Source organism: Sceloporus occidentalis, unplaced genomic scaffold (genome assembly GCF_023333645.1).
Source record: "Sceloporus occidentalis isolate IW3139 unplaced genomic scaffold, rSceOcc1.0.p SCAF_5, whole genome shotgun sequence".
Taxonomy (NCBI): Eukaryota; Metazoa; Chordata; class Lepidosauria; order Squamata; family Phrynosomatidae; genus Sceloporus; species Sceloporus occidentalis.
The window spans coordinates 177,896,391-177,922,906 of NW_028316985.1; the positions used below are offsets into that span (position 1 = coordinate 177,896,391).

General features: G+C 40.6%; 1 protein-coding gene across 4 annotated transcripts in view; it reads right to left on the reverse strand.

Moving 5' to 3' along the window:
• The window catches only part of FRAS1 (Fraser extracellular matrix complex subunit 1), a 318,860-nt gene that overhangs the window by 90,298 nt on the left and 202,046 nt on the right, over positions 1-26,516 (reverse strand). For all 4 annotated transcript variants that reach the window (XM_089526272.1, XM_089526273.1, XM_089526271.1 and 1 more), the window contains 10 exons: positions 23,195-23,347; positions 22,436-22,582; positions 14,643-14,789; positions 12,573-12,713; positions 11,650-11,793; positions 11,252-11,392; positions 10,156-10,426; positions 9,566-9,650; positions 7,492-7,818; positions 564-726 (listed from right to left, as the gene is read on the reverse strand). In XM_089526272.1, coding sequence (XP_089382398.1) covers positions 564-726; positions 7,492-7,818; positions 9,566-9,650; positions 10,156-10,426; positions 11,252-11,392; positions 11,650-11,793; positions 12,573-12,713; positions 14,643-14,789; positions 22,436-22,582; positions 23,195-23,347 — 1,719 coding nt within the window. The remainder of the gene's footprint in view (positions 1-563; positions 727-7,491; positions 7,819-9,565; positions 9,651-10,155; positions 10,427-11,251; positions 11,393-11,649; positions 11,794-12,572; positions 12,714-14,642; positions 14,790-22,435; positions 22,583-23,194; positions 23,348-26,516) is intronic.

The following is a 26,516-nucleotide window of genomic DNA, read 5'->3' on the forward strand; positions in this document are numbered from 1 at the left end:
TTCTCTCCACTTAAGAAAAAACAAATATTGTTGCACAATCCTCACCCAGTATTCACCCATTCCAGAGTATTTAGAGATTATTATTATGCACAGAAATATACATGATGTTTTGCATGAACATTTGGGTTTTGCATGAAGAAGACTGTTCCCACATGTGGTTTTTCTGTGCAGGACTGCTGTTTTCTAGACAAAACCCAGCAATCTTATGCAACAAAAATCTTGACCAGGAAATGGCAGTCCTGCACAACAATATCAAATAGCTATTTTTGTTCATGTGCAGGTTTATTGCTTTTTGCATAGAAAAGAGCCATCTTCCACAAAAACACATTTGACTGTCTGGAAAAGGGGGGTATCCACAATTCTCATGCAAAAATACCTCCCATGTATGTATTTCAGGTCAAAATAATTTCCCAAAACACTTCAAACAGTGGGCAAAACCTGCACAAAATTCTCAGCCAATATATTATTGTTCCAAACAAGATTTTCCAAGGGTCAGGAAATACATTTTTCAGCCAGGAAACAAATAACACCGAATATTTTTTCCATCCTTAATCTCCATTTACCATAGCGTGGCTGATCTCTAATTATGTAGATGATTGCAGAATCACTGATGCCAGGCATCTCAGCTTGCAGAATTCTGTTGGTGATTTGCAGCATCCCTCCTTCTGGGACCCATACCATGGAGCTGGTAACCAGTCGAGGGGCCCCACTGGTGTTCCAAGAGGACTGAAAACAAATAAAGTCATTAAATAATCTGTAAATGCTGGAAACAAACTAACTGAAAAACATAGTCTGAAGATGATTTAAAAGTAAGACCAGAAATTTCACTACTCATCAAGCACTAGAACTGAAACTGAGAATCTTGAACCAGCTTCCCTGTATCCCCAGTAATTCATCTCCAATATCCATAATGAGCAAGGATACAAATACAAAAAAATAAAGAGGTTGAGTGCAAGAACCTCCAGGGCTTGGAAAAAGTTCCTTTTTGGACAAAAGCTTCCAGAACTGTGCAACAGGTATTGCCAATGGCCATGCCTGGCCAAGTCACCCTCACTCAGCCATCCTCTCAGGATGGCAATGGCAAACCCCCTCTGAACAAAAACTGCCAAAAAACCCCCTATGATAGGGTTGACTTAGGGTCGCCATAAGTTGGAAACGACTTGGAGGCAGATGACAACAACAACATTTGCTGCACCATTAGGACAGATCTCAGATTAAACCCAAGCCAATTTTTGCATTGCTGCAGCAGCATCTCTATGGTAAGTAGAACCAAAGCTGCAACTTTTCAACTTGTGAAAACCAAGTAACTGGAAGAACCAATAAGGCTCTGGCTGGTTTTATTTCATGTCTTCCTCAAGCTGTGTTTCTCAGTATGAGCAACTCAGCCAACTTGACTGCACACCTATACCCAACCATGTTGCCCTCATGTGTGCTGTCCTGACCTTCTTAAAACACGATCAGTTTACAGTCTGGTCAACTAAATAACCTAAAAGCACAAGATCTTGGAAGCTAAACAGGGGCAACTCTCAGCAGCACTTGGATTGGCGAAAGCCAATGAATCCCAGGAATGGTAGAATATACAGTGCACCTGTGCTATAGGCGGGCGCCCCATACATGGCTTCCAGGTTACATGGAAGCCATGTGACGGGAGAATGAAAGGTGCACGCACCCATGGCCCTCGTACTCTTCCGCACTGCCAGCATGAGCCCCATTCAATCGAATGGGACTTTAGCTTATGCACTATTTGGCTTATGTGGGGAGGAGGTCCAGAGCGGATTCCCCGCGTAAGCCAATGGTGCACTGTATTTCAGAGGAAAACAATGGCTAACCTCCTCTCAGGATTGTTTGCCTAAGAAAAACCCTTTGAAGTTTATGAGCTTGCCATGAATTGACCAGCAGCTTGAAGGCATGTATGTGCACACACAACTTATGTAGTGAGTTCATTGGAAGCTTCACGTAACCAAGAATCCTGAGCCAATCCTGGTGAAATGCTTGTTTATAAGAAGATATGCCATACAACAACAATCAGAAATGGACTATTTAAGTCTGGTAAAGCAACTTTTTTGGCCTACAGCTCCCAGTCTTATTTGGAAACTTTTCATTCAAAAGAATTTACCTTTTTCAAGCTCTGATCACAGCTCTCTCCTGCCTTCACTGATCAATTGGTACAGGGCCAGGAAAGAGCACATTATAATTAGTGACTAAATTTTCTGTAGATCAGTAATACAGATTAATCCATTAAAGCACACATCACTATTCATTATTATCATCACTAATCTTTTGTCACATTTTTAATTACTAGAGAAGCCTAATAATCTCCATGGAAATTCCTTGGGGATTCCTTTTGGGGGTGGATGAGATGGTGATTCCAATATGCTCATTAAAACATAGGAAGCCTTTTTTTCAAAACTACACTGAAACTGTCTTTAGCTGGAACAATCCACTATGTTTAAGAATAACAGTACATATACATTTCACAAGGCCTCTTGGAAAGGTGAAAGAGATTAGATGGAATTATTACAGTAAAGGAGAAATCAGAGAGACTTGATATGCTTTGAAGTCCTATAAAGCATATAGGATTTTTAAAAACTGCTTTCTTTAAGAATGAAGGAATCAAGGAGATTTGGTGCCAGGCACGTCAGATCCCAAAAGTATGAAAACATACAGACAGTAAAATGGAGTTTTGTAATAATCAACATCAGCCATCCCTAACCTAGTAGCTACAAATCCAGTAATCCCCAGCAGCAACACCTGCACTGGTTTGGCAGTTGGATTTGTAGTTCAACTCATCTGCAATGTTCTGGATTGCAGAAGGCTGATCTATATAGTCTGAACACTAAATCTTGTATGTTCTATGTTGTGCTGACAACAGGGAGTAACTACACCAAGGATGAGGTTGAAAGTAGATCTCCAAAGGTTGAGACTCCAATTCCCATCATTCCCTGTCAGCATGGCCAATGGTCAGGGATCATGGGAGATAAAGTCCCAAACACAAAAAATCTTCCTATTCTATATTCCTAATGTACAAATTGAAAGAGTCCTTCTCTTTCCTGAGGGAAGTTTCAAGACTGGGGCAAGGAGCCATAGATCTCTAACAGACTTTTCAGCATCTTCCCTATGTGATAATTCCCAGAATTTTTCTTGGGTTAAGGAAGAAAGGAAGTCATGACAGTAGACTTAGTGCAAAACTGATCAAACACTGGATTTAAGATGTAACCTTACAGTGTGATGCCACTTACATTTAACTGGAAGTGGCTGATAATAAACACAAATTAGAAATGTAAATTGCCACCTGTTTCATTTTTGCTTTCAAGAATGAACCATATAGCGAATCTTCTCTCTGCTGGGCAACATTCTAATTTTTTAAAATTCGTTTTGTGTTGATCACATTTCTGGCCTTTTTTGAGAAAAATTCACATGGGGTGTTTTGCCTTGTCTTTTTTTGTGCAAAGGAAACACTCATCAAATTTTTGCAAAAAAAAAACTATGTGAAAAATCTCACAACAGTTGACCCCCCCCCCCCCCAATGAGATGGCTCAACAAACTGAGACACGCTTTCACATCAAGGGCAAGAAAATCTGAAAATACTCTTTGTAACTCTAGTGCAGATGGCACAGGACACAAACTTTTGTAGCAGTCACAAACTTTTTTTTGAGACACTAGGAAATACTTCTCAAAGAAAGGGAAGGCACTCTGCATATGCCCAGGGATAATTTGCCTTTGTATCTTTTGGGGGAATTGCATTTCCCTCAGGAGAAAGAACCCTGCATAGGCCTCATGGCATCAGAAAAGTTTAAACTAAATAAATTAAACTTTTTTAAAAAGGAGTCCCTGAATGCAGTTTCTTAAGGCTGCAGAAATGAGGATCTTTAACAATCGGATTGCTTTCAGACTGAAACAGCTGAGAACACTCTTTGCAGCTGCCAAAACACCATTGAAATGGATTAAATATTATCTCAGTTCTGTTAGCACTTTTCATTTATTGCTTTGATGCTAACATGTTCATACCATTTTAAAATGTGATTTTTTTTAAAAAAAGTTTATTATTCTTTAAGCCATTTTTGCTGAAATTCTACAAACATCCTTTGAAATCAGGACACACTCCACTGAAATGGTTCAGTCATTCATTTTAATAAGCCTCATGTTCTCAGATTAGGAGTGCGGGTAAGAAAAAACCCTCCAGCGAGGGTTATACCAGGATCTGTAACAGCTTTTGGATAAGAACCAAGAAGAAGAAGAAGAAGAAAGGAGGTGGCGGGGAGCGGAGAGAGAAAGAAATCTTCTTTTGTGTATGTCTAGACACCGCTTCTCCAGAAATAAACCTAGCATCTGGTTTGCCTCCCAAGGCTATTGTGGAAAGGTGATAATTAGACTATGGGTACTAGAAACTGGGTATCTGCCAGCTCTACCTCATAGTCAAGCCTCCCAAGGGGGTTCTGCATCTCTCACGCTGGCAGCTTTTCTTGCTCTCTTTCACAAACTGTTGCAAAGTGGCTTTGGAAAATAATGAGACAAGCGAGTGTAAAATTGGCTAATAAAGCAAACCATGTTCAGCAGTTCACCTTCATCATTGTTTGGTACAAAATCTGCATGATCAACAGAAGGGGGTGGGATATAATATTTTCAGTGGCTCAGTAGAACCAAGGATCGTTACTTAGCTGCCTCACAAAGGACAGATATATGATATATAGAGATCTATTTGTGGTAGTAATAGCTGATGGTAACTGCCTTCAAGTCGATTTCAGCCTATGGCGATCCTATAAGTGAGGGACGTCCAAGTCACCATGTCCTCAACTGCCCTGCTCAGCTCTTGCAGATTCATGGTCATGGCTTCTCTCATTTAATCTAACCATCAGGTATATGTTGTTGATAATTACCTTCAAAGTGACCCATGGCAACCCTATATGTGAGATATCTGAAAGGCACCCTGACCTCAATCACTCTCCCCAGCTCCTACAGACTCATGGTAGTGGCTTCGCTTATTGAGACTATCCATTTGGAATGTGGTCTTCCTCTTTTCTTGCTGCCCTCTGCTTTACCAAGCATTATAGATTGTGAATGAATTCATTAATGAATAGAGGGACATGCCTGGAGAAGGTCCATAAGATAGGTACAAAAAATACTGGCCATATTGCCTGGGGATGATTGGTATTTGAGTACCAGGTATCTTGGAGAGCCCAGGTTGGGGAAGATGCATCAGAACTTGGCATGTTCCAATGGACTGAATGACATGCCAAGGAAAATCAAAAGGAACTCTGCATCGAACTCTGCACAGTCAAACTTAAAAAATTAACGTTCACAACCTTTTAATAAAAAGTTTAAAAGAATGGATTTATGGTTGTTAGCCTTGAAATATAAAAATAGAACTGCCATATTCATAGGCAGTGTAACACCGGTTTTCAAATGGCTTGAGAGCTTCCAGAGTTCACTCTGGCTAGGCTTCACCAGAAACAAGAGGGAACTCCTGATTTAAGACATGAGACTATTTCTGTTGCCAAGTGCACTGGGTACTGCTCCATTGCAGCATGCCTAAATGAAATGAAAATCTATCTGTAGTATTGAATGCTCTACAAATATTTGAGGAAACAAACTGAAAACAAGCCACACCTTTTCCACATGCAAAGGCCTCTCAACTGCAGGGACTGGCAGGCAATGAAAGCTAAGCCATATTGTTGTATTTGTTTCTGCAAACCACAAAAGCCAATATACAAGTTATTACAAACTAGTTCCAACTGTACACAGAATGACGAAGTGTGGGATGGGTCCCCACACAACCACAACCATTTTCTCCCTTTTGCATGGCACTCTGTGCAACTGAAAGATCATAATGCATACAAAATCCAAGAACAGAAGCTGCATCACATGTAAGTATAGCCATCTCTAAGCAAGGAAAGCAAAATGCTCAGCATCGTCCCATAAAACATGGTGGCACTTTTCCCCACCTAAAGTGGGAAGTGTGAAATTACAGCCCAAAAGATACTTAATGGGCTCTCATTTTCCTAATGTGTGCATGTACCTTCAAGTCATCTGTAGATTTATGGCAACTCCATGAGTTTCATAGGGTTTTGTTAGGCAAGGGATGCTTGGAGGTGGTTTGTCATGTTGCTAGGCTTTGGAATTCTCTCATGAGGTAGTTTCAATCTATATATTGGAATTCCTACTAAAGAGAATTCCCACAACCAATTCAATGTATTTTTTTTAAAAAAAATAATAATCATGGTACATGGGAGTTAAATAGTAACAGAATTGAATCAGAGCATTAAAACTAAGAAAAACGGAATTTAAAATTTTTTCACCACAGATGTTAACCATGCTCCATTTTGGGTTCTGACTAGAAATTAGAAGTCCTGAATTACTGAGTTACCTAGAACATATTATTTTGAGAGAAAGAGAGAAAAACATATTTATTTTCCTGAAATAACATAACAAATTGGAAGAATTTTATGCTACTGGAGGATGTTTTCTAGCTACTTTTTGGTTACTTTTAAAGCCTTATTGAGGCATTTTCAGTGGAATATTTTAAGCTTTATGGTATGCTCTTATCAATCCCAAGGGTATTTTTCTCTTTTAAAAAAGTGACAAAGAACATAATGAGCAACTGAAATGATTCCCTGCGGTATATTAACAACAATGAATTACTTTTTAGGGCTTTGCAAAGTCCCTTTCAAAAGTTTTTTTTTTTACTTCTGCACATGATACATTTACCTTACACTAGTCTAGACAAACTGTCTGCAACAGTGAAAGTAATAATGAAAACACCTCAAAGGATAGTAGAATTAGTAGGGCTAAGGTACTGTAGCACTAGATTCTCCGTGAGGCTCAGAAGAGTTTGAGACTCTTTCCATAGACATCCCATCCCTCCTTTCCTCCTGCACAAACAGCAGGAGAACTTAATCAGGATTCGTGCTTCCCTTCAATAACTGCTGCCATACTGTGAATGTCTGAACCACGAATCATGTTTTAAAATTTGACTCAATTGATGAAGAAGCCATTGGTGAGTGCTGGCTCCCTGGTCTGTAAATCAAGAAATGGAGAAGCAAAAATAAACTGAGTAGAAGGCCTCCTCATCTGCAAAAAGAGGAGACCAAGAAGGAATGCATAAGCCCAAGGCTCTGAGTGGATATGCTACAACTATTCTCCCCCATATGCCCATAGATTTATCTGGATGACATTTTTAATTCTCATGTTTTCCACCCCCAAAATACCCCCCACCACAAATTTAGGGGATTGTCATTAACAAAGAAGTGAAGCCACTCTGTTAGAGACTCCCTCACAGCCCCATATGTCAGAATAACTTGGTTCCTTTTAAATACAATTTCAGTTCTCAGAGTACTGTGAAGACAGGAATGTATGTGAGCCTGTTTAAAGGATACATTCCTGTGCATATTTCCATGTATGTCACACTGAACTTAAGACAACTTATAACTGAGAACCCCTACAGAGAACTACAAAGCATGTCTACAGTGTAGGTCCTTCTGAAGGGGCACTTACCTTTGGAGCAATTTTGATGTGGAAGAGCACATTCTGAAAGTGGTAACCATCACTGGCTTGTAGAAGCACCATGTCTTCTAAGCTGTTAGATCCATCATGGATGTAATGCACTAGCCCCTCTGAAAGATCATTGAGTCGGAAAGTATTTATCACTGATGCTGTGTCCTCAGGAAGTTTGGCTATTCGCCCATGATGTGGAGGATCTAAAATGGCCACTGTCACATCCTGAGGATTATCATTGTCTCGAATATCGAGCAAGAGGCTGGTTATGGCTCCAGCTTCACCTTTACTAAGAGAAAGGGCCTCGTTGTGCAGTACATAGGGGGGCTGAAATAAAAAGACAGCACTCAGTTCCTTGGTTATTGATAACAAGTGTATATTACCTGTTTCTACCTCAATATATAATGGTGACAAATTTGGGCTCCCATGAAAGGGGAGCAAAGTATTTATCTTGATACTGTATTTTACCACTACCAAGAGCATGAGGCATTTTTCAGCCTCATTGTCAGAATAACTTGGTCCCTTTTAAGTACTATAAACCATCACTTGGATGAGAATTGAGGACACCATGGGTGTTAACATATCTTTGGCCAACTCTCCATAGACAAAGGAATGATCACTGTTCTCATAGCTTAATAATAATGCATGGCTGTGCATGCACGGATCATACAAACTGAGGACTTTATACTGTGCCAGATTATTAGTATATCTAAACTAGCATGGTACACCCTACTGATAGCAGCTTTTCCTCTCACCGGCTACCTGGACATTGAATTGAAATTGCCAGGGATTGAATTTGGCCCTTTTTGTATGCAAAGGATGTCCTGCACTATTCATTTAAGAAACTTTCCCTCTGTGAAGGAGGAAGAGAAAGAATCTTGCCATTGTGTTTGACTCTATGGATTATATTGAAAGCCACCTGGCATTGCTATGTAAGGGAATTTTTTTTTCAAAGGAACTAGGAAACACTGCTTTTTGTGAGATGCCATGCAATGGCTGATGTATCTGCCTCTTCAACTAGAAAGTGTACGTTAGCCATTCAAGCTCTCACTTAAGAATTGGGAAGGCAATTCTCAGCATGCCTTATGCTAGAAATAACACATGGTGAAGGACACATGGGGAGGTTATTGATAATGACTAGGGAAGAACTACTGCACACATATCTTCCAAATGGAAAGAAAGCAGCTTAGTATAGAAGCATGAAATTGTAGCTGAAGGAAAGGAAAGCAGTGTTGAGGTCAGAAGGCACAGTATCACCAAAAATATTGGGAAGAGATGCAGAAGAAGAGCAAAGGAGCCCAGCAGAACAACAAAACCCAATTTCTTAAGCACCAGGAATTATTAGGGAATGGAGACATAGGTAACCAGCTGCAGAGCTATAAAGTAAATAGTGCAAATAATGAATGATTTGTAAGTATCTCCTTTCCTTCAATAACTAAGACCGAAAAGGCTACATTACAACTGTAATATGATGTAAGATAATTGGCCGTTCACATCTGCAGCTTTGACTTTTGTGGATTTGATTATTTGTGAATTTGATTAATATGTTCTCTCTAGGAATCTCTAGGTCCTGCAGCGCAATTCTGCCAGAGGTTGACCATAGAGCCACACTGGAGATTACTAGAGAAAATACTTTTCCAGGCATGTGTAGGTCCTAAAGTGCAATTCTACCATTAGCTTCTGATATCTAGCATTCAGCTTTGGTCCAGTTTTGTAGTCTGAACACATTCCTTGCTGGAGAGGGAAAACCAGATTTTTAAAAATTGGTGGGAGAGAGTAAATAACTAATTCCCCAGTGGCTTGTTAATAATCTGGGCCTGGTCCAAAGGAAATATTATCTATGAAAAATGGACAAGAACCAAAAAGAAAACTAATAGGAAAGAAGGCAAAGTATAATAAATGCCTAGGGGGGTTGGTGTAGGGTTAGGGTTACGTGAATTATGATGACAGATTCACAGCAAGAAGCCAAAACCAGCATTAAGCTAATCTATAAATTTTTTTATATCTTTTTCTGTTCAAACTTGTAAACTATAATCACACTGCAAAAAATAATCACTGCTCTCTTCCATGTTACCTGTTCTGATTGGGCTTGAACTGTGAATGTTTCTGGTTCAGAGAAGAACTGTTGATAGCTGATCTTTAAAGAAAAATGGCCATTCCTGTATAAAGCCATCCCACAAAAACAGTTATAGAAATAGAAATCACTTATAGGTAGGAATACAGATACATGTACTGATCTATCAAGTACAACAAGAACATGGAGAGAATACATTTTTCCAGAAACCTGCCAAACATATTTGATTAGAGACCACAGCAGGCCAAAAAATACCGTATCACAGACACAGACCACCTTCAAATGTGCACATATATTGATATTATATCAGGTATGACACCATTTTCAAGCTTTGTCCCACCCCAAAATATGAGTCTTGAGGACCAGAAACCTGTAAATTTTTAATGCAAACAGAGGTTTTTAAAATGTTGAACTCTGACCTCTGTTAAAGGTACAAGAGCCCTGTCCTGTTTTGTCCACTCTGCAACCCTAAAAACAGGAAGGGTAAAGGAAGAGGAAGTTTAAATAACCCAGCTCAATCTGTGCTATTTGGAAGTCTCCTCTAACAGCATCGCTCTATCCATGGCAAGACTAAAGAAACACCAAATTACCTGGCTTTCTTCTTATCATGAACAAAGAAAACTCTCTGCCTTTTCACATCCTCTCCAGTGAAATGATCACCCTGGTTCAGCACTGTCTCCTTCCCATCAGTGATTGTCACTAGCTTGCCATTGGCAGGAGGGCCTACCACATGAACTAACAGATCTTCATCATAGCCACCAAGGGCCTGCATCCCCAGAAAGGAGACATCAAGTGGTTTCACTCCACCAATTCCAATCCTGAGGGAGCTGTTTGTCTTGAGAAACAGAGAGCCCATGACAGCTAAAGGAATACAAAGAAAAACGGTATTTTAATACATAAGACATGGACCTCATCAATAGTTGTTACAGTATAGGGCTTTTACAGTGCAACTAACCAATGGATTTCTCCCACAAATGGACCAGATATGCACTTGTTGCTGTGACCAATGCCACCCAACCTATAATTATATCCCAACCTACACTTGCTGTTCCATAATGCCTCTACGGGCAGTGCTATAGCCACGGTTAAACAAGCATGTCTAAAATGAGAACAAGGAAAACTACTGTCAAGATTAATTCTAAAAACAATTGGGAAGTTACAGTTCACAGAGGTGGGGAATGGGGCTCTCCAACAGAATGTTTTCAACACCTTAACTATAATACCCATAGGGCTTTAAAGAGAAGCATGGAAACCTTTTTTGGGGGTACAACTCCCAGAATCCTCCCCCCATCAGTATGGCTGTTGATCATGTTGAGTAGATGATTCTGGGACCTGTATTCCAATCTAACCTGTGATGGCTAGATACACATAAAGTCAATAGCCTATAAAGAGCCCAAAGTTGCTGCTCACTATCTACACTGTACATTTATTTTGCTTCACCTGAAGCAATCCTGGGAACTGCCGTCTGTGAGAGAAACAGATAACTTTGTCAGAGGTTTTCTTCCCCAGCACATATAACCATACACAGAATTACAATTCCCAGGGAACAGCAATGATACCAAGAAGTGAGACTTTTAAACCAAGAGCTCTTGTGATCAGCATTCCTCACAAACTGTGAGGTACTTCATTACTCCTGTAGGTGAGACAGGGAGGCAACAAGTACAAATCATTCTGAAAGATACTCACTTTTACATTCCCTGCTCTGTGGATTGCCATAGAAGCCACGGCTGCAAAGGGAAACACACTGAACTCCTTGAAGAAACATAGTGGTATCACAGATATGGCATTGATCTGATTGATCACATTCCAAGCATCCCTCTGGGCAAGCTAGCATGAAAAAGAAAATGGCATAGCCTTTTAAAGGAAGATCAAACACTATTAATGGCATCTTCTTCAAAAGCAAAATCAGTGTTGTGTTTTTTTTAATGGTCAGTGATACACAAGTCCAAACAGATACTATGCTTTTAATGTATCATTTCGTTTCTCCCTAAGTTTCCCACCACAATGGAAAAAAGTCTTTCTGCCCTCCCCACACTTCTTTTGCTCAAGCTATTGTCTGTGAAATTTTCTTGAACTTTATTCACCTGAGCACTTTCGTTCTCCATGGTCTGCATAATATCGTTTCCCACATGCCAAGACACATTGTGATCCCAAGAGGAAGAATGGGGCTTTGCAGTGGGTGCATTTGTTGGGAGCATGACACTGAAAACAACGGTCATCATCACATCCTAAAAAGCCACAGACACAAAACTTCAGAACGGATTCTTCCAGACATAAATGTACAACACAGTATCTCTGCCCATCTCCCTTCTCTGTCATACCTTGTCATTGCATCTGGATCTCGAGAAGCTCAGGGCACCATACACAGACTAGCTCATATGCTTATTATTACTTCAGCTGTTTTTGCAACCTTCAACACACCCACTTGCTGTTGCCAATACTCAACCCCATACAATCCCAATCACATGGCTTTTCATGAATAAGCCAACACAGAAGGTCCAAGGTCAGGCATAGCATGTTCTGTCACTCCCACAGGCTCACCTGCCTGGGACTGAAGCAAAATTACCCCCAGGTTTGTCAGGTGGTAGAGAAGGATCTTGTTCCTTGGCTTCTGAGCAAGTTGAAACTATTTGGGGGACAGAGTTCAGCACAATGGACAGATCCTTGAAATCTGGACCAAACCAAGAGCAGATTCACAAACATGGAAGCCACCAGATGTGGGACCCAAAATACAATTAATCCAATGAAAAGTGAATGGATGTATATAATAGTACTTGTCAGTGGATGGATACACAAAAAACCAAAAACCATGTAGCATTCCACACTGAACCTATACACATGTCTTGAAAAATGATTTTTGGACTAGAACTCCCAATATCCGCTAGCCACCATGGCCACTGGGGTCATGCTGACTGAGGGATTCTGGAAGTTGTAGTTCTGTGGTCTTGTGGCCCCCAAAAGTAACTTTTCCAAACTCTGCCCCATATATAAAGTCATGCAGACTTACTCTGGCACATTTCAGATCCACTATAAAAAGTTGGTGGACACCCTTCCAAGCAGGCACCATTGTGGAGAACGTATCCTTCCATGCACTGCAAGCAGTCATTACTCTGGGGGCCGCTGCAGACATTGCAGCTCCAGTCGCACTCTTGGGATAAAGAAAAACAAAACAAAATGTCCCCAGTGGAACCACTGTTTGTTTGCCTCACAGCCAACCATTTTAACACACCACACAGCTATTGGCTGTGGAGCAACTGAAGGGCAGAGAAAGAACAGCAGAACAGATGTAAAAGAGGGAAGAAAAGGCCTAAGGAGATTGTCCTAGAATAACATGATTTTTTCCTCTGGGGTTTAACATTTCCCAATTATGTTAAACACAGGCATGGGTGGCTGTTCTTCAAAGGTCCAGCTGAGCAATCACAATTCAGTCCCCGCAGGTTGTTATGGCTGCATTTGGGTAACACTGAACCTAAACACATGTTGCTCGCTGGTGTATTCCAGCACATGGTGAAACCATAAATCTCTTTATCTTCCACTCCTGGAGGCTTCTGGGATTTCCCCACAAGCGATGCTAATTAAGCAGGCCGAATTGACGATGAAGGTGACATTGCCTCACAGTCAAAATGAATTTCAGAAGAGAACAGCGCAAAGTTAATAATGGGAAGGCAGAGACGTTCCTCATCTCACCCGCTGCTCTAGGCAGCCGGCAGAGTCCTCCTGGGAGAGAGGCTCATAATAATTGCACAAGGTACAGGAAAGAACTGTGCAATTAGGAATACTGCTAAACGTTCATTTGGCACCAGGAAAGCACTTGATGCTGTACAACACTCCGAGGTGATATTGTGCCTGGGCAAAAGGGCCTATAATCTGCAAAGTGAGATGAAGAAGGGATGGAGGCATTGGATATGACAAAAAGCACTACACAGTGCTATCTCCAACTACCATTATTCCAAAATCTTCCTGAATACAGAGCAACATCTGACTCTGTGCTACCAGAGCTCTTTGACAGAAGCTAGATATTTCACAAAACTACAGTTCCCTAGAATTGAGCAGGGCAGTTAACGCTGTCTCAAACGGGATTATTTCTGCAGTATGCTTTGGACCATAGTTTTGGAATTAGGATAGGTAGATTTACATTAATCCGAAAATGTAGAGGTTGATGGATATTTTTTTTTTTTTAAAAGTGGGTGCATGGAAATAGTTGCCATGCCTAATTCTCCTTTCTTTTCATTTCTAAAAGCTTTCAGCAAATTTGGATCTCTGCTTGTCTATATATTCTCAAAAATTGATGTAACAAGACGATGGGCCAACAGCTTCATATTAATCATGGGCTCCTGTTTCTGATTTTCAATTTGCTTCAACCTTGGACTTTCCTCTCAATGATCAGAAAAGAATACTAGCACAGCAATTGTCTTAAGATAGCTAATACAGTAGACGCTCAGAGGTACACAGATTGAAATCTCTGGTAAAGAAGATATATTTGAAACATGTATTTGAAACATTATCTTTGTACGAATCTGAAAAACGCACAACCAAAACAATATTCTCAAGGCCAGTTTTCCTTCACAGAGCATGCTGCATGGAAAAGGCAGGATTCACTAAAAGCACATGTCTTTAATACCAATCATCTTGAAATATGTATATTCCGCCTTGTAAGATATAATTCTTAAATTATATCTTGTAAGAGAAAATTCCACTTAATATACAAAATCTTATATAAAAGTTGAAGAGGGTGTGGGGAGGATTTACAAAGTTAAGCTCACTCATCATTCAGCTGAATTGCTAGCAGACACAAATTACAAATCTGGACCCTTGGAAGAGTGCGATGGTTCACTCGCTCAGTCATTTGCCATGGGAAGGATTTGCAATAATCTTGTTTTTTACTGGAAGCTGAAGCCCATGACAGTAGATAACAGGGGGGGGGGGATCTGAAGGAGGCAAAATAGGGCATGGAATGAAAGAGAGGGAAAAAGAAGACCACCAGAGAACACACCACTGTGGTTTAAACTACACTTTTAAGCCCAGCTAATCCTTGCTATTATGATCTAACATGAAAACATCTGTGTCTTTCTTTTACCTTTGCAGGTCTTGGTGGAGAAGTCAAGGTAGTACTGTGGCGCACAGCTATCATACTGGCATTCCCCAAAGAGCAAGACCTTTGAGGGGTCTCTGCAGGACGTACAACTGGTTGCTGAATCACAGCTCAGACACGCATCACTGCAAGCTGGAGAGGAAGATTTTTAAAAAAAGACAAACTTGAGTTGTTCTTTGATTTTATAATGGAGATGATTCCACCATGTGGTCAACTGAAAGGACAGAAAATTGTCATATTTTTATCTCCAGTCTGCTCCACCCACAATACACAATAGACAGTCAAGTAACAGTAACTTAATTTTTATCTATACTGTATCCAAATTACTGTAAACATTTCAATATACATATAAATGTTGTGTGCGTAGTATAGTGTCTCCTGTGCTGCACTATGACTAGGAAGACTCCAGTTCAAACTCCTGTTTAGCCATGAAGCTCAGTGAGTGACTGTGATTGGTGTCACTCTCAAAAAACAACATTTTCAGCACAGGAAGCAATTTCTTCTGGACAAAAAATGTTTTTTCTGTACTGTTATGTTATTTTCTACACAAAAAATGCTGTAGTTTGCAAACAGCAAAGAAAATAGAATTTTGCTACTTAGAGACTGCATAGAAACTGCAGTTTACAGCAGAGGAAACACTATTTCCTGTGCTAAAACAAAACAAAACAAAAACAACCCATGTTTGAAATTTGTGCAGAAAAAGTCTCAAACTGTGGCAGCTGAGGCCCCGATGCAGCGGGGAAAGGGCCAGTTACAGGCCGTCCCAAATGGGTGGTCTGTAACCCGCCACGGTTTGAGGAATTTCATGCTATGGCACTCCAAAAACTGGGGTTTCTTTTGTACAAAGCTTTAAGTACACAACTTTTTTCCACCAAAACCCACCCCAGAACCAATTCTCTATCTAAAAATTTCTTATATATCTAATGTTCTATGCTACAGCATCTGACTCATTTTGTAAGTTCCAGAGGGGTGTCACAAATGTTAATTAACATTTGCAACACATCTAAAAAGATGTGTGGATTACCAGTGCGAAGAAAATGCTAATAATTGGATGTGTGATGAGGTACATTTGCAAGCCTCAAAATGCAGCGGTTACACATTATTCAAAAATGACAAGAAAAAGCCAAAATAAACTGTACACTGTGAGCTAAGAAAGAGTTGCCTTTGTTCTGTATGATTTACTTGCATTACTTGATATAAGCATTTTTTAAAATGTAAATGGATTTTTTGTGAGATCTCATAACATTATATAGTATATTTCTCAATGTACTCCACACTGGAATTATATATGCATCATATCAGATTAAACATTGTTTAATGGTTTTGAAGCCAATGGTCAGGTTTTCATTTTATTTCAGAACTGAACAACTGTGGCCCTTGGGCTGTAACTCCTATAATCCCACACCTCTGGCTATGCCAGATAGGGCAGATTGGAATTGTAGACCATAAACACCCACAGGACCATAGTTGCACATTCCTTTTTCATTTGGACTTGTCCCTTTTGGTGGAGGGGGGGGACCAAGGTAGGCAACAACATTTTATCACATCTACAGCATAAACATTGTTTTTAAAGATAAAGTCCATAACACCTGCAACCACCCATTCTTCCATTCTCTAAAGACATATTTGTATTTTCATGGCACAGAACGTTTAGTAAAGTCTTTTCTGCCCTGGGCTCCTCCAGGTATTTTTGGTAACTTCTATCAACCACAGCCAGCCTGGCCAATAGTGAAGGAAGGTGGGAGTTGTAATCAAAGGCCTACGCCTATCTCTTAGTCTTAATTGAAACAGACCTACTGAATCAATTTAACTTACTAGATATAAAACTAACCAAGTTGCAATGCTGATGATTCCCAGTTCTATTACTCTTTTCCACCTAACTCTGAGGAAGATGTTACTGTCCTAAACCAGGGCCTGATAGCTGTAATGAATTGGACGAGGGTGAACAAACTGAAACTTAATCAGACAAGTCAGAGGTGCTCCTGGTCAGTCAAAAGACAGATCAGGGAATAAGGATTCAGCCTCTGTTATACAGAGCTACACTCCCCCTGAAAACACAGGTTCTTAATTTGTGGGTGGTCCTGGAGGTCCAGGTTTCAGCAGTGACCAGAAGAGCACCTTCACAGCTAGAGGTTAACATTAATTATGATTGCTTTTAAAAGCTAGCTCCAGAAAACACAACTTGGGCCTGTTACAGACTGCCAAAATAAAGCTGCTTTGGGTCTCTTTGGAGGTATGCTATTTAAATGATGCATGGGTCCTAAGAGTCCAGAGGTCGCGCCAAAGCCACACTCCATTCCTAAGCACTGGAGTGCAGCTTTGGTGCAGCTTCTGGATTCTTAGGGTGCATGCATCATTTAAACAGCATACCTCCAAAGAGACCTGAAGCAGCTCTATTTTGGCAGTCTGTAACAGGCATTGAAGATGGATTCTATTAAATAAATCATGCTTAATACTGACCACAGGTTATCACCTCAGAAGATATGACAAACCACAGTTAAACAAAATGGAAAGCAAGAGCTGTACAGGAATGGGAGTCGGAAGAACCATGGTTTGTTCTGCTGATGTTCACCATGCTGAAACATAGTTTACTGCAATACAGTGATGCTGTCCTACTCAAAAAGAAAATTCATATGAAACACGTGTCCCAATATATCATACACTGGGCCCTTGGCATCTGCTGGGGTTTGGTTCCAGGACACCCCATGCATACCAAAATCCATGGATGCTCAAGTTCCATTAAATACAACAGCATAGTAAAATTGTGTCCCTTATATTAAATGGTAAAATCAAGGTTTGCTTTTCGGAATATATATATATATTCCAAAAAGTGCTGACTGTAGAGTATTATATTATAATTGTATTATTGTTTAGACCCAGCCTCTCTGTCAAAAGGCTGGGTCTAATGAATTGGACGAGGGTGAACATCAGCAGAACAAACAACAATGCAACAAGCAACAGTAAAGTTTAAAGGAAAATAAATACAATGAAAGCCTGAAACATTTTAACTCTGCTCAACACCTGTTAAGGTGGACAAGGTAGTAAAAATACTGTCATCCATTCGACTTTCAACTAATGCAGTCTGGTATTTAAGCACTGTCTATCTATCAACAGGCAACCATAAATTTCATGCACGCTGGCAAAAGAAGACAAGCTAGCAGAGATGGGCTGAAGCAATTTGTCCCCATTCTGCAACCAACACAGAAACCAAGCAGGATGACAGGAGGAAGCCACTTTGTTCACATCCAGCCCAGAAATGCAGCTCCTCTGGCAATCCCAGTGGGCTACTAAAAGGTCTGGCAAGCTGGTCACTCTAATGGGCTTATTTAAAGGGCTGCAGGAAATGGAGAGTCAGAAATCATGCCCAAATCAGTAAAGGGGAATGCAGACTTCCAGGGTTGGGAGATGTTCTGGATTTGAAATGCCACATATCGAGGAACAGAGCACTCTCACTTCTCAGCTAAATTTACTGTGTTTTTAAAGTATGTGTTAAAAGCAATTTCTCTGCAAAGAAAATGTTTTTAACACAGCATGGATTCCTTTTTAAAAAGCCTTCTGAGACATTTTGATTATTTCCTCTCTACCCTGAAAATCATTCCCTCCCATCAGTAGCCATTTCAGAGCTATTTCCCTGGATCGCAAGAGAAGTTACTTTTCTATCGCTAATGGAGCTGAAATGTTATTACCTGTCTTTTATTGACCTTTGTCCCTGGTCCCCACATGGCCAAGAAGGAGAGTGACCTCTACCTGAATTGAGAGCCCACCAGAACAACTGAACTACAACAGAAACAAGAACTGATACAAAATAGATCTATGACTAACATCATCATTTTTCTTCCCCTGTATGACTTTTAACATCTTTTGCTTGATGAAGAGAATCCAGTCAAGTTTCAAAGGCTTAGATGATATATTTTCTGCATTTTGATCGCTCAATACAAGTATCACTCCTTTGTGGAATTTGTATATAGTTTCTCTTGCTTCCCTATCTCATCTCCTGTATATTCTCATGCATAAATCCAGAAATTTTGGTCAAAAGATCAACCTTAAAAAACCTGGGTCGACTTATCACAGGTCAATGTAAGCACTGTACCTAAGGAACTATCTCCTTCTCTGAATAGGGTAGCAAAAGGCAAGACCTTAGTCCATCCCAGGAGAACCTAAAAGAAGCACTGCCCCCTCTAGTCTCCCCACCGTGGCACTGAATGCCTGGGAGAGAAAATGGGAGCAGCTCTTTGGTGCTTCCCCTCAAGGAAGCACAGACCCTCTCCAGACGGGCCGTTTGCAGCATGTCCACGACATGCTAGGGTTGTCTTGGGGCGGTGTGTGCACACGCCCCACAACCCTAGCACATCGTCAGCACACCGCAGTTGCACAGCACCATACAAATGGTGTGCACAATGATTATGTCACAGCTGCACCGCTTAAAAACGGCGCTGCGCAGCTGCGACATAACAGAGCTGTCTCTGGTGCTTTGTGGCAGCTCCTTCTTTGCTGCGCAGCTCCTTATTTGCTTTTTACAGCTCCTTCTTTGCTGCGCAGCTGCACAGCGCCGTATGTAGGCAGCGGCGCTCCTGTGCAGCAAAGAGAGGCACCGAAGAGGTGCCTCTTTTTGGCGGTCTGTACCCGCCACAGAGAGAGCAGAGGGGGTTGGTGCTTCTTTTAGGTTCTTCCAAGATTGACTAAGATCTCCCCTTTTGCCACTCTACTCAGAGAAGGGAATTCCAGCAATGTTATTCCCATGCTGAGGAACTGGACTTTGAGGGATTTGAATAAGAAATTTGTGTGTTTGTCAGCTTTTTTGGATTAAATTCAAAGTTAGCACATTCCCACAGCGCCTTTTCAGCCTTTTTGACATGTGTGCATTTTCTTAGCACTGCCCAGTCTTGGTTGCCCACACCACCACATTGCACAGCCACCATTTGTGTTATGCAGCCACCATTTGTGTTATTTCCCCCTTCTCCATCCAGCCTTTAGGGTGCATACTAACAGTTATCCCTGACCAAATTTTGTAAGTTCTTTGGCATCATTTGTTCCATCCTTTACATCCTTTGTTACATACCCCTTAAGTCTGATTTATCCAAGAGTCATATCAAAATCCATAATTTTGCCCCAAAAAACTGCCCTTGATTTATACATGAGGTCGACTCATACACAAGTCATTATACAGCAGTTCGCTCGCACCTACATGGACCATATGGCCATCACAGGAACTGGCTCCACACATTATGTACTACAACTGTATCTAAGAGATGGCATCAGACCTGTGTAAGCCACTCCACCGAGTCTCCCTGCCAATCTTCCTTTTCTTTCTCCTGTCATTGTGCCATTCACCCTTTTCAGAGCTGTCCCAAGACATATACCTGCCTGAGGCAGAGTAGAAAACAGTACCCACCACCCATCCACCTGGGTCAAAGGGTATAATAACCAAAGCCAATTAAATTATTGTGGCTCATGGACCATATAACTCCTCAAATGCTTCTCACACATCCCTAGCCCCGGTTGGGGGGGGGGAAGCAAAAGGGATAATGAATAATTTAACTGTTTAATTAAAAATCAATAATTTTTATGATGGATCTGTGATTGTAATAAAGTTTGTTGATTGATAATCAACATTGGGTGCCCTTTCAGGACATGCAGAACCTCCTGCCTGAAGCAGCCACTTGTCTCTGCTTAATGAAAAAGCTGGCTTTGTACTTTGGAACTCCCAAACTCTCTCTTGCCATGCTTCATCAAGACAATTGTGCATGTGAGCACAGATGTGCACATTCAATATGATGAAGATATATGCATTTGGATGTAAATAATACATTCCCATTTTCTCATGAAGACACCTTTTTAAAAAAGTTATTCCCTTTGAGATTTCCCACCCTTCAGGACTTTTGGTGAAAATTTTGCAAAAAGTTTTTTGCCTTGCTAAAAACATTGTTTTCTCACAAACCTCTGCAATGGTTTTGTACAACACTGTTTTTGTGTAAAAACTGTCTGAAAGGCAACAAAGTTTTGTGAAATTTGCACAAAAAAGACCTGAAAAGTAAAAAATTATTTTTAAAAATGTAACCCTTATAATCTTGCTCAGTGAGAAGAAAAAAAAATCAAGTATCTTCCATTCTTGCCTGAAAATACAAAAGAACTGGAGATAGACATCCTTAACTATGTGGAACAACAATAATGCTCCCCAGGAAACTAGATTGGCTTGTTTTACCGTCTTCCTGCATAGTTTGTTCTTGTTGTTGTATGCCTTCAAGTTTTTTTCTAAATTATGGTGATCCTAAGGTCTCCTCACTAGATTGCACAGGGGTTTATCATGGGGTTTTCCTGGCAAGTTTCTTCAGAGGGAGGTTTGCCATTGCCATCCTATGAGGCTGAGAGAGTGTGACTTTCCCAAGGCCAGTCTACTTACCTTCCTATGTGGAACTCATGGCAACAATAATGTTCCTTAGGAATTAGATGAGAGTTAGAATGGCTTGTTCTACAGTTTTAAAGGATAGTATTCATTTATATTTTAGCTACAGACCAGGAGAGAGTAGCCTTCAGACTTCAGAAATCTTTCTGTTTTTTCTCCCCATTAGAACCCTAAGGTCTACTAACTGGTTGTGGAATAGGGTTGCCAGATTGTATGATTGTGCAGAACAGGGAATTTCAGCAAGTGCTGCTTGTTAACTGGTTGCATACTCTCTTCTACACAACCATAAATGGTACAGGAACCCTCTCCTGTTTAAACCTAAATGGGGTGGGGAGATTCAGGTGGAGCCAGATTCAAAATTATGGATGAGGATCCACTGCTCAGAAAAGTTACTGTTTAGACTACAATTCCCAGAATCCCTCAACCAGCATGGCAAGACCTCCATATATATATATATATATATATTTCCAAGCTCTGCAATTACTTACATCATTCAGTGATTCACATACACCGGGACAGTATACATGGCAACCAGCACTAATTCAATGGGTCTACTCTAGTTTGGATTAGCCATTTGATTTAGCTTATATCTGAATGATTAAAACTCAGCAGTTAACAGCAAAATCAAAAGCCTCCATAGAAGAAAGCAGAGACAGTCTCTATTGTTGGAATTGTCAAACGACAGGAAGATAAAAACATTGTCCTTGCTTTGCCAGTCACACGGCACTCTACCAGCAGACCCAACTCTCAATTCTGCTTAGACGATTTCTTCCATAACAAATTGGTTAGAATCCTTTTCATGTTTCACCAATGTAGAGGGTTTTTTGTGGAAACAACTGGACATTTTGTCTGGTGCAGAATGTCCAGATTCCATTCACAGCTGTAGTATCAGAATGAAGCAGACACATGCTGCTCCGGAGAATAGGACCCGGAACAATGGATGCAAGGTACAGGAAAAGAGATTCCCCCTCAACATTAGCAGGAACTTCCTGATGGTAAGAGCTGATCAACAGTGGAACACACTCCCTTAGAGGATGGTGGAGTTTCCTTCTTTGGAGGTCTTTAAACAGAGGCTGGATGACCATCTGTCGGTTGTGCTTTGATTGAGAATTCCTGCATGGCAGGGGGCTGGACTGGATGGCACTCATGGTTTCTTCCAATTCTATGATTGTGCAAGTCAATCCACATTCAGTTGATCATTCATTTGCACAACATTGCCATTGAGTATAAGATGTGTGCAACACAATAAATGCATAATTCCACATGTAGAGAGTTATGCTGAGAAAGCCTGACATAAGATCTCAGCCACTGTTTCAGAAGCATAGAACAAGGTAATTAAGAAACTCAGTATGAACTATTTCAAGAAAATACATACATTGGCAATGCCCGTTCTCATCTCTGTAGAACCCAAGGAAACAAGCCAAGATGCAGGTGCCAAGGTGAGAAAGGACGAGGCTGGAGTCACAGGAGGTGCAGGAGAGAGGACCTCCTCCTAAACACGTTTTACATGAAGGATGACACTCTGGAGGAGAAGACAGGTGGAAACAGTAACCTCTGAAGCAAATTCTCTGAAAACAGGTCATATCAACTATCAATGGCTACTTATAATGAAATCTATATATTTACACCAGCATTGGGAGTATGCATCTGTGTACTCATCACTGTGTAAATTATGTGAGATTTTCAGCTCCAAAATTTTCTAAGTTACATCTCAGTTGCCCCTGAAGAAGGCCTCTGAAAATATATATAGGCTGAAAGATGTTGGGCTTTTTATCAATAAATGATTCATGTACTGAGCACCCTGAAACATGTCTCCAGATGCTTCTGCAAATTTTATTGGGTGGTCCTCAGATTTTGCTACCTGGGAACAACAGTGCGTAGGTGCTGCTGTGTTTACATCTTGTTTATGGGTTTCCATCAAGCCCCTGGTTGGCCACTGGAGAATACACAATGCTGAACTAGAGGGACTTTTGGTCTGATTCAGCAGGAATCACCTTAAGTTCTTATGAATAATTCCATCATTAAGACTTCCATGAATGCTTGCCTACTCTGGGAACATTATTTATCCAGTGCAATATTCACAGGCACACACAAATTGCTTCATTGCTCCCACTGTTTTTCAGACATTACTCACTTTGACATGCTCTGCCAACCATGTAGTATCCTGTAGGGCATTCAGGTACACAGAGATCTTTCAGGAGCAAGTGACCGGTATTTTGGCACTTCAAGCAGATACTTCCTGTGTTCTGGAGATCTGCCACACACTGGTTGCACAGGGGGTGACAATCTGCAGAAAGAAGAGGTACAAGAGAGAGAAGGACTTGCTGTTGGGAAAGTTTAAAAAATGAATTATTGTTAAAATAACACAGTCAGGATATAACCATCACAAGTTTTATTGAAGTCTTATCATGCAAGGATATGTACCCAGAATGAAAGTGAACAATTGGAGTGGGGTTGAAGTTTGTTTTTGTATTGTTTTTTTAATGGCAGTATTTTACATCAGATGCTTAGCTAAGTATACTTAACTAAGGAGATTATAATACTGCTGAAAAAAGTATCTTACCGCTGCTGAATTCAAGCTTCATCTGGGCTGTTATCGCATGGCTTTTCTCCTCACAACCACCATCTGGGTATAGCCTGGCTTGAATGCTGCTCCCTGAACTCACTCCGGCAGTCAGGAGCTTTCTGAGTTTGAAAAATGGCCATGGAAGCGAGTTCAGGGACCCGAATTGGAGCTGTACCCGGATGGTGGTTTTGAGGAGAAAAGCTGTGCGATAACATCAGGGTACAGATGAAGCTTGAATTCAGCAGCAATAAGACGCTTTTTTCAACAGTGCAATAATCTCCTTAGTTACCTCTCCTGGCCTGACCCCCACAAACCGACTAATGACACCTCTCAAGCAAATCTATCATGGGGTTTTCTGGAACACAGAAAGTGTGACATGCCCAAGGTCATCCAGTGGGCTTCCATGGCCAAGCAAGTAATCTAACCCTTGTCTCGAAAAGTCCTAGTCCAATTCTCAGACCACTATACCACACAGGCTCTTGATGTAGAATGCTGGCCATTTATTTTACCTGTTTACAGAAAACATTTTTTTTATCAATTTCCACAATAGTGTGTAAAATTAATTAAAGCAACAATTAAAATAAAGCACAAAAATCCCCTCCCCAATCAGCAAACGCTTGTCTTACATAGGCTTGCTTTTAATGGAAGCCAGTAAAACGACCACCAAGGCTGACGCATCTTAGTACTGGCACAATGAAATTGGTCCCTGCCGTGGTTGCCACAAGACATATATGTACAGGAGATGGAAGAGCCATAAATCCTTGATTTGTAGCTCTCAGAGGACAGGAAGGATGATTATGCCACTCAAGTGCCATACAGGGTAGCTTCTGACCATTGCTAGACACCTAGCCTAATGGATTATTCACAGCTTGCAGTACTGTATCTGCTTTATCAACATGGAGAGGAATCCTAACTTGCAAGAAAGGCAGCAGTTGAAAAGAGACCCATAAGAATGATAACATGCACACAGTTGCGATTATTTTATGTAACGCTAAGTCTACATGCTGCCTTGGGCCTTCCGGAAGTTGTAATTTCAAAAATTAACTTTTCCAAGCTCTGCTATCAATAGATCTTAAACATGAGATATCGGCAGTAGAACATGCTGCCTCAGAGAGCAGTGGAATCTCCTTCATTGGAGATTTTTCAACAGAGGCTTGATGGCCATCTGAAAAATGCATTACAGTGTGCCCCCACCAAGCGCAGGCTTGCCATCTGCGGTTTGAGCTTCTGTATATGGCAAGCCCTGGCTTTCTGAATGGGTGCATGCACACGAGGTGGTGACACAATCAGCCATTGAGAAGAACGTGACTTAAAGTCCTGCATTTTTTACAATCCACGGTGGGATCCGGAACGAATTCCCCTGCAGATAGCAAAGGTGCACTCTAATTGCAACAAGCACCACAGACTTCTGCCTTCCAGTCCTACTTGAGGGTTTTGCTGATTTGCTACTATAAGAAGCTGCAAAGAGTTGAACTGGCACTTGATTCAGCAGATATGAGGGACAGAATGGGTCTCAGGTTTTGTTTTTTGTTTTTTAAAAAAGCTATTAATCCCCACATTACCCCCAAGAGCTTTGGCTAAGAAATATTTGTGTGGCCACTAGGAGAGAAAAGCATTTTCATATCAACTGTCAGGGATTTCCAAAAAAAAGTGTGTCTCCAGAGCTTATGCCTGCAGGTTGATTTCTAGCTCAAAACACATTGGTCTCATTTGAAAAATATAACTTTTTAAAAAAATACATCCTGAGACTCAGAGTGCATCTGCATTACAGAAATAATGCAGGTTGACACTTTAACTACCATGACTCCTTCATACAGAATCCTGGGATTTGTAGTTTTGTGATGCATGAGTACTTTTTGGCACAGATGGATAAAGACCTTGTAAAACTACAGTTCCTTGGATTCCATAGAAAGAAGCTACAGCTTTTAAAGTGGTGTCAAATTACATTATTTCTACAATGTAGATGCATTCTCAGTCCCTCTTGGATGCATTGGATGGTTCCAGTTTCTTTTACATTTCATTCCGTGCTCCAAGTCTTGTTAAAAGGTTTAAAACAGAGCAAGAATATTTATTGATTTGCATTCTACCCTTCTCTAAAGACTGCAGGTCAGCATTATTTTCCATCTATACCATTCTGTTCTTACACTATAATCCTTGGACTAAACTGAGCCATGCCTTGATCATCATTTTATCATCTGCAACAGGCTCCTAATTATATGCTCCACTATCCTCCCTCAGAATCTGGAATCATATACCTGGACTCATTTTATTTTTTAAATCCCCTGGAAGATTACATGTAATTGGCAAAAAGTTTATTTTAGTTATTTGTATCCCATGCTTAAAACACACACACACACACACACACACACACACACACACACACACACAATCTAAACTAATTTTTTCCCTTGGTGCAGCAATAAAAGCTGAAATAAAATAAAAGAACCAAAATAGTAATAAAATGAGCACAGTAAGGAAAATACAACACTAGAAACCAAAAGCAGATTACAAGGTAGCATCAAAACTAATCACCGGAAAGAAGACTCTGTTAAAATGCCTGGGAGAATTTTTTAAAAGGCCTGTTCTTAGTGCCAAAATAGCATAAATGTAGGCACAAAGGGAGCCTTCAAGTCAGGTGGTCCCTGTGCAATATTCTCCCTATGATATGTGGAGAGTATTGCACAAGTAGGTGCCCCTACTGAGAAGGCCTAGTTAGAGCCCAGTGATGATGGTACAGACATGGAAAATAAAGCCTCTGAAAATTATCTCTATCCATGGGTAGGCTCATGTGGAAATATATAATCCACCAGGAACCTTGATCCTATGCCATTAAGAACATTACAATTAAACAACAGCACTTTAAATGGAGCTAAGAAGGCAACTAAGAACC